This window comes from Chanodichthys erythropterus, chromosome 3 (assembly GCF_024489055.1).
Source record: "Chanodichthys erythropterus isolate Z2021 chromosome 3, ASM2448905v1, whole genome shotgun sequence".
Classification (NCBI taxonomy): domain Eukaryota; kingdom Metazoa; phylum Chordata; class Actinopteri; order Cypriniformes; family Xenocyprididae; genus Chanodichthys; species Chanodichthys erythropterus.
The window spans coordinates 13,720,029-13,729,163 of NC_090223.1; the positions used below are offsets into that span (position 1 = coordinate 13,720,029).

Genomic DNA, 9,135 nt, shown 5'->3' on the forward strand with positions numbered 1-9,135 from the left:
AGCTAGTGTTCTCTGCATCCGGGCATGCTTTATAGTTTCCTGGTCCATGACGTCACCCGTCTCTGACGTCTCGTTACACGATTGGTTGGATACAGGAGTGCTTCAATGACGATATCACGCAGAAGGTTCCCAATGCGTTTCACGCAGCGTCTCGTTCCCTTACTCAGGGAACCAGGGTTACATCTGTAACCCGAGACGATTTCAGATAAACACTGTTCTTTTGAACTTTCTATTCATCAAATAATCCTGAAAAAAAAATATTGTACACAAATATTTTGTACAATTGTGCACATTAAATGTTTCTTGAGCAGCAAATCAGCATATTAGAATGATTTCTGAAGGATCATGTGACACTGAAGACTGGAGTAATGATGCTGAAAATTCAGCTTTGCATCACAGGAATAAATTACTTTGTCAAATATATTTAAATAGTACACAGTTATTTTAAATTGTAATAATAATTCACAATATTACTGTTTTTTACTGTATTTTTAATTAAATAAATGTAGCCTTGGTGAGCAGATGAAACTTCTTTTTAAAAACATTAAAAATCTTAGTGGTTCCAAACTTTTGGACTGTACTATATATATATATATATATCTATATATATATATAGATATATATAAGTATATATATATATATATATACACACACACACACAGTCTGAGGATTTTCAATAAATAAGTAAATCATTCTCGTCTTTTTTCCCTCTCGTCTAAATCTGTATGTTGTCCTTAAACATATTTCTCCTTGATGCGTGTCTCTATGGTCTCTTGGAGGAGGAGAGAATGTTGGAGAACTTTAACACCTCCCGACCAAACAACAGAAAAGCATGCCATTAACTCAGGTTTCATTTGTGTCAGTGAATCCAGGAGTATCAACAGATCTGCCTTTGTTGATCTTGTTATTTTCTCTGCTCTTCCTTTCTCTGTCTCTTCTTTTCTTCCTTGTCTGAATCACTGATCTGATTACTGTAGTGTCCTCCTCCATTCTGCTCTATCATTGTGTCAATCTTCTGCAGTAGATCATTCACCTGCTTTCTTTTTCTCTTGTTTTTATTGTCTAAGATGTGATATCTGCCTCCACACTGATCAACTAGATCTCTTAATGCACTGTTCTCCTCAATGAGGTCCTCTACTGTCTCTTCTTCTAGCAGATCTCCATGAGTGAAGAGAATGATGGAGTATTTTAACACTCTCTCACCAAACAACATCTCAATCATCTGAAGAATCTGCTGATCCTCCTCAGTTATCATCATATTCACAGGAAACACAATGAAAAAAGCGTGAGGTCCAGGACTGGATAGATGAACACTTCTTGCTATCTCCTTCATTAATTCATCAGGATTCATCAGTGAGTCAAATAGTCCAGGAGTATCAACTACAGACACAGATCTGCCTGAAACAGTGGCGCGAGCATATGAACATTTATTGGCATATGATTTAAACTCATTTTGTCCCAGGACTGTGTTTCCAGATGCACTCTTCCCAACACCGCTTCTACCCAGAAGAACAATCCGTCTGGGTGAGAGACGGGCAGCAGGACTATCAAGCAGTTTTTTTGTCACTGTATGAAAAAAGCAGATCACACAATCACATATTTTACCTGAACATACTTTACACACTGTTCTAATAATTGATTTCCTTATTTATTTATTTCCCAGATAACAAGCCACAATCAATGTCAATATGTTAATATGTCAATTGAATCAACATCACTTTTGCACCCACAATTAGTGGTAATGGCTTTGAATAATTGTTACAATGTGATGTTGGTTCAACATAATGCTTGCACTTTCAGAAAATGAAACACAACAACTACAATTATCAGAGGTTTAGATGTATATTGAAAATGTTTGTTCACCATTGTGGTGATCAGTGTTTAATTTAGTTGGTCAGTTTGATTCTTGTTTTTGGTCTTTGTAACAGTGTTTACCAAAACCATCATTTGTTGCAAAAATCGAGTATCTACACAGCAAAATCACCAGAGTTAAATAAACTCTGCTCAGAGTACATATAGTCCATCTCTAAATAATGTTAAAGTAACACTGAAGCAGAGCTAGTTAATGAGATAATTAAGTGATTAAGTGATGATTGACATTTAGTGATGAACACCTGCTGTTAACAAGCAGAATCAATGAAGAAAAGAGAAACACAAGAACTATAACTGACTTCAGTCACAGTCTTAGATGAAATCACCTGAAGATATAAGACATTATATCTCTCAAGATCTCAGCAGAGGAGGATTATCTTTTCTTCAGTTATTCTGCTTGTTAACAGCAGGTGTTCATCACTAATGCTCATTCATCGCTTAATTATCTCATTAACTTTAACTCTGCTTCAGTGTTATTTTAACACTATTTAGAGAGGGACCAAATATACTCCACGCAGAGCTGATTTAACTCTGGGGATTTTGCTGTGCAGTAATCTAGAATCATTTCTACTCACATTTTGTTGGACTTTGCTGTTTCTGTTTCTCCCATTCCTCTCGTTCTCTCTTCATCTCCTCTTTCATCTCTCTCTCTTTCTTCTCTTTATCATTCAGTAGTGTTTTGTATTGTTCTTCTCTCATATTAAACTCTTCTCTTCTCTTTCTCTTTTTGTTATTATTCTGTTGTTCTTCCTCCATCATCATCTTGAATCTCTCTTTCTCTTCTTCTAGTTTCTTCATCAGTTCTTCTCGTTCTCTGTCCAGTTGCTCCACTTTCTCCATCATCATCATCTTTATTCTCTCTTTCTCTTCTTCATGTTTCTTCATCAGTTCTTCTCGTTCTCTGTCCAGTTGCTCCACTTTCTCCATCATCATCATCTTTATTCTCTCTTTCTCTTCTTCATGTTTTTTCATCAGTTCTTCTTTCTCATTCATTACCATTTTATGTTGTTGTTCTTTCTCATTAAACACTTCTCTTCTCTTTCTCTTTTTGTTATTATTCTGTTGTTCTTCATCCATCATCTTCATTCTCTCTTTCTCTTCTTCTAGTTTTTTCATCAGCTTTTCTCTTTGTCTATCCAGTTGCTCCACTTTCTTTATCATCATCATCTTTATTCTCTCTTTCTCTTCTTCATGTTTCTTCATCAGTTCTTCTCTTTCTCTGTTCAGTTTCTCCATCAGGATCTTCATCTTTTCTTCTTCTTCTTCTTCATGTTTAGATTGAAGATCTTTTTTCTCTTTTTCCATTCTCTCTCTTTCTTGTTTTAGTCTCTGTTTAAATGCATGTAATCCTCTCTGTTCTTTCTCTCTTCTTTTCTCATCCTCTTCTTCTCTCTGCATCTTTTCCTCCAGTTTCTGTTTCTCCCATTCCTCTCTTTCTCTCTTCATCTCCTCATGGATCTTTTCCTCACTCTCTTCTTTCTCTTTCATTTCTCTTTTATATTGTTCTTCTCTCTCATTAAACTTTTCTTCTCTTCTCTTTCTCTCTTTGTCATTATTCTGTCGTTCTTCCTCCATCGTCATCTTCAATCTCTCTTTTTCTTCTTCATGTTTCTTCATCAGTTCTTCTCTTTCTCTGTTCAGTTTCTCCATCAGGATCTTCATCTTTTCTTCTTCTTCTTCATGTTTAGATTGAAGATCTTTTTTCTCTCTTTCCATTCTCTCTCTTTCTTGTTTTAGTCTCTGTTTAAATGCATGCAAACTCTGCTCTTTCTCTCTTCTTTTCTCATCCTCTTCTTCTCGTTTTGCCTTTTCCTCCAATTTCTGTTTCTCCCATTCCTCTCTTTCTCTCTTCATCTCCTCACAGATCTTCTCCTCACTCTCTTCTTTCTCTTTAATTTCTCTTTTATATTGTTCTTCTCTCTCATTAAACTCTTCTTCTCTTCTCTTTCTCTCTTTGTCATTATTCTGTCGTTCTTCCTCCATCATCATCTTCAATCTCTCTTTCTCTTCTTCTAGTTTCTTCATCAGTTCTTCTCGTTCTCTGTCCAGTTGCTCCACTTTCTCCATCATCATCATCTTTGTTCTCTCTTTCTCTTCTTCGAGTTTCTTTATCAGTTCTTCTCTTTCTCTGTCCAGTTGCTCCACTTTCTCCATCATCATCATCTTTATTCTCTCTTTCTCTTCTTCATGTTTCGTCATCAGTTCTTCTCTTTCTCTGTTCATTTTCTTCACTCTCTCCTCCATCAGGATCTTCATCTTGTTTTCTTTTGCTTCATGTTTATTTTGAAGATCTTCTTTCTCTCTTTTCATTCTCTCTCTCTCTTGTTTCAGTCTGTGGTTAAATTCACCATAAACTCTCTGTTCTTTCTCTCTTCTTTTCTTATCCTCTTCTTCTCTTCTTGTTTTTTCCTCTAGTTTTCGTTTCTCCCATTCATTTCTTTCTCTCTTCATCTCATAGATCTCTCTCTCTTTCTCTTTCATTTGCATTTTATATTGTTTTTCACTCTCATGAAACTCTTTTTCTCTTCTCTTTCTCTCTTTGTCATGATTCTGTCTTTCATTCTGTATTCTGTTCATCACTCTGTCTATTTCTGTTTTGTATTGGGTCTGAAGTTCTTCTTTTTCTGTTTTTATTTTCTCTTTTTCTTGCCTCATTTCTTCTATTTCATGTCTAGATGTCTCTCGTTCTTGTCTCATCGTGTCTTGTATCTCTTTTACTTTCTCTTGTCTTTGTGTTTTATATTGTTCTTCTCTTTCTATATATTCTTCACTTTTCTTCCTCTCATTCTCTATTCTGTTCATCAGTCTTTCTGTTTCTGTGTGGTATTTGATCTGCAGTTTATCTATTTCTGTTTTTATTTTCTCTTTTTCTTGCCTAATTTGATCAATTTCATTGATAAGTGTTTCTTGTTCTTGTCTCATCTGTTCTTCTAGTTTCTTCATCACCTCTTCTCTTTCTCTGTCTCTGTCCATCAGGATCTTCATCTGTTGTTCTTGTTTTTCTCTCTCCATCTCTCTGAACATCTTACATGAGTAGAAACTCCCTCCGTTCGCTGTCACCATGTTGTCTATCTTCTCCAGTAGATCAGACACCTGTGTTCGGTCTCCAGTCTGATTATTATTGAACACATGGAATCTGTTTCCACACGCTTCAATCAGATTCATCAAAGGAGATCCAGGTTTTCCCAAACACTGTTCAATGTTTTTTTTCTTCAGATAATCTCCTCTGGTGAAGAGCACCATGGTGAACATTAGAGATTTCTCACCGAATGTCTCTTGGATGATCTTCACTGATGTTGCTTCTTCTTGAGTGAATCGTTGTCCTAAATTGAGCACAATGATGAACACATGTGGTCCAGGCAGGATCATGGAGATGCAGTGTTTGATTTCTCTCTGGATCTCCTCATTACTCAGTTCAGTGTCAAACAGTCCTGGAGTGTCGATCACAGTAATGTGTCGGCCGTTGATTTCAGATGTTTCTCTTCGACTCTCTTTAGTCACTGACTCTTGAGATGTTTCTGCTGTAAACGCATTTCTTCCTAAGATTGTGTTTCCAGTTGCACTTTTCCCAACTCCAGTTTTTCCCAGCAGCACAATCCTCACTTCATCCATGTTTTCTCTTGAACCTGAAAATGTAAAAGATTGAAAAACATTAAAAACGAAACAAAACAGGAATTTAAGAAAACGTCTCGGGTTACGAGTGTAACCCCTGTTCCCTGAGTAAGGGAACGAGACGCTACGTCACGTGGCCATCACGTCATCTGACGTAGCGTCGATAGTTCCCACGAAAGGGAACATCTTAATTTATTCAAGTGACAAGATCAAAGGGGGGTTGGGGTAAGATGAGCCACTTTTCACCTGTTTCACTATTTTGTCAAATTAGTTTGTTACATTATAGAAATTAAAATTATAAAGTGCTGTGCCTCTTTCCTTTCCCATTACTAAAAGAGTTTAATAACACAACTTACCCTATGCCTGTATTAAGATGGTGAGTGGGTTCAGTCAATTCCTTAAATATTTACATGTACATTTAATACATTTACTTAAAAGAAAACAATTGTATTATCATATTAATTCACCCTAACTGAAATTCATGTTGTTGTTTTTTTCTTTCAATGTAATTAGATTTTAAAAGAAAGAAAGAAAGAAAGAAAATCTTTCAGCTTCACACTAACTTGCCAAAATGATCAGCTGTGATGTTCTAACAATCTACATTTCCTGTGGAACACTGAAGCTTGACCTTCAACTTTGTTTTTGTTCAATCAGAATGTTTGAGTTTTTAAATTTTACAATTGAATGTCAGAACTTAATGTTGAATGTTGCAATTCTGCTGTTTAAAAACACAAATGTAGGCCTATGCAAATTTAATAGAACAAAAGTACTGTAGAATTAAAATGTAATAATTCATATAATTTTTGTAATTTTACATGTTGTATAGTTTGACTCATTTTTCTAGTCATTACCTTGTGGCAGTAAATGTGTCTCTAGTGAATGAATTTTCTTCATCTCTTCATATTTCATCAGTTTTTTCATCTGCATCTCCAGAAATGTCTCTGCGGAGAAAAACTCTCCTCTGTTTTCTTTCAGCATCTTCTCAATGTTCTTCATCAATGTGGACACTTGTGTGTTGGGACCAAAGAAATTATGTCGACCTCCAAATCTCTCAATGACTGACTGTGTTTCTTCATCGAGTTCTGCTGTCTGATGCTCTGAACTCTGCATTATGAGGATCATCATGTGTTTGTTGATTCTGGAGCTGAAGATCCTCTGGATCTCCTCCATTTCTGCTTTATCTTCATTATTGAGGGAAGCATCAGGAATAATGAGGAGGAAAACATGAACTCCAGGATCATAGAGAGATACACAGCGGAGAGTCTGACGCATCACTTCCTCCTCTGAGAGCTGACTGAGAGCTGGAAGCTCCACCAGACTGATCTGACGTCCATGAAGCTCCACATCTCTCAGGATCTGCTCTGTTATGGAGGATTTGAATGTCCCATCACTCCCGCACACAACCAGATTCAGCTTCACACCCTCTAAAACTGACAATAGAAGAACATGTAAAAACCTTTATTAATGTCCCATCACTCTCACACACAATCAGAAACTGAATGATTGTTTTTTGGGGGTGTTTCTGTGTATATGAGCATCCAAATGCACTAATATTCTCAAATATATGTTATAATTTAACATCTGATTAGATTACAAAACAGGAGCAGTTTAATACATTTGTTTAACAATGTGCACAATTTTTAATAATTCTGACAGTGGCTGGTAGGGTTGCATGGCATATCGGTACTACTGAACTATCGCTATACTAAAGCTTCAAAATACTGGCCATGCCACTTTATTTTTTTAAATGGTTGTATTGTCAATAGTACAAAACTGATTCCAAAAAAGATGGGCCACTGGACAATTGTGAATAAAAAGGAATGCAATAATTTACAAATCTAATAAACTTCTAATAAACATTTTATTCAAAATAGAATATAGATAACATATCAAATGTTGAAAGTGAGACATTTTGAAATGTCATGCCAAATATTGGCTCATTTTGGATTTCATGAGAGCTACACATTCCAAAAAAGTTGGGACAGGTAACAATAAGAGGCCGGAAAAGTTAAATGTACATATAAGGAAAAGCTGGAGGACCAATTTGCAACTTATTAGGTCAATTGGCAACATGATTGGGTATAAAAAGAGCCTCTCAGAGTGGCAGTGTCTCTCAGAAGGGGCCACCGCAGAGGATCACCAATTCCCCCAATGCTGCAGCAGAAAGTAGTGGAGCAATATCAGAAAGGAGTTTCTCAGAGAAAAATTGCAAAGAGTTTAAAGTTATCATCATCTACAGTGCATAATATCATTCAAAGATTAAGAGAATCTGGAACAATCTCTGTGCGTAAGGGTCAAGGCCGGAAAACCATACTGGATGCCCGTGATCCATTTGTGACAGGAGAAGAGAGAAGAGCGAGTTCAGCAAAAGGCGGATTCGAACCCGCGTCGATCACATCAAAAGCTATTCATGTGTCAAACGCCCTACAGCCTACGCTACTACAGCCATTAAACAGACCCCGTCTTTTTAGTATTTAACTGAAATCATTCAATGGCTTCATTACAGCATACACACATTACTTCGGACAGTTGTTGGTATTTTAAGCAATATATGAGGTAAATTCCCTGTTTTGGGTTGACGCATGACAACTTACTAGCGTAAAAAGATAAAAGTTCACACTCATTTCTCCGCTCCACTGCCACTGAGAGGCCGCCATCTTGTTTGAATTTTTCTGAAATCTCAGAACCGGTCACGTGATTGGCTGCTAACATTCTGATTTGAGAATCTCAAAATATTGCCCACGACCGATCTAACGTATCCAGATATATATTTGTTGCTCATTCTCAGTGGGAAAGTGCTGAAGCAACATTGCTCGGCAACATTGCCCAGCAACATTGCTCAAAAAGTTGCCGCGTGTATCATCACCTTGATAGTATGGGGTTGCATGAGTGCGTATGGCATGGGCAGCTTACACATCTGGAAAGGCACCATCAATGCTGAAAGGTATATCCAAGTTCTAAAACAACATATGTTCCCATCCAGACGTCGTCTCTTTCAGGGAAGACCTTGCATTTTCCAACATGACAATGCCAGACCACATACTGCATCAATTACAACATCATGGCTGCGTAGAAGAAGGATCCAGGTACTGAAATGGCCAGCCTGCAGTCCAGATCTTTCACCCATAGAGAACATTTGGCGGATCATAAAGAGGAAGATGTGACAAAGAAGACCTAAGACAGTTGAGCAACTAGAAGCCTGTATTAGACAAGAATGGGACAACATTCCTATTCCTAAACTTGAGCAACTTGTCTCCTTAGTCCCCAGACGTTTGCAGACAGTTATAAAAAGAAGAGGGGATGCCACACAGTGGTAAACATGGCCTTGTCCCAACTTTTTTGAGATGTGTTGATGCCATTAAATTTAAAATCAACTTATTTTTCCCTTAAAATGCTACATTTTCTCATTTTAAACATTTGATATGTCATCTGTGTTGTATTCTGAATAAAATATTGAAATTTGAAACTTCCACATCATTGCATTCTGTTTTTATTCACAATTTGTACAGTGTCCCAACTTTTTTGGAATCGGGTTTGTAGTACCATAAGCCAGTGGTTCCCAACCACATTCCTGGAGTACCCCCAACACTGCACATTTTGCATGTCTCCTTGATCAAGCACACCTGAATCAAGTCATCAATTCATTAGCAG

General features: G+C 36.9%; 1 protein-coding gene across 1 annotated transcript; it reads right to left on the reverse strand.

Moving 5' to 3' along the window:
* Window positions 1-904: 904 nt before the first annotated feature.
* LOC137003487 (GTPase IMAP family member 8-like) lies at window positions 905-5,484 on the reverse strand. Its single transcript, XM_067363667.1, has 3 exons — window positions 4,914-5,484; window positions 2,448-3,377; window positions 905-1,566 (listed from the first exon to the last, which is right to left on the reverse strand). Exons 1-3 carry the CDS (start codon window positions 5,482-5,484, stop codon window positions 905-907), a joined length of 2,163 nt encoding a protein of 720 aa, XP_067219768.1.
* Window positions 5,485-9,135: the final 3,651 nt, after the last annotated feature.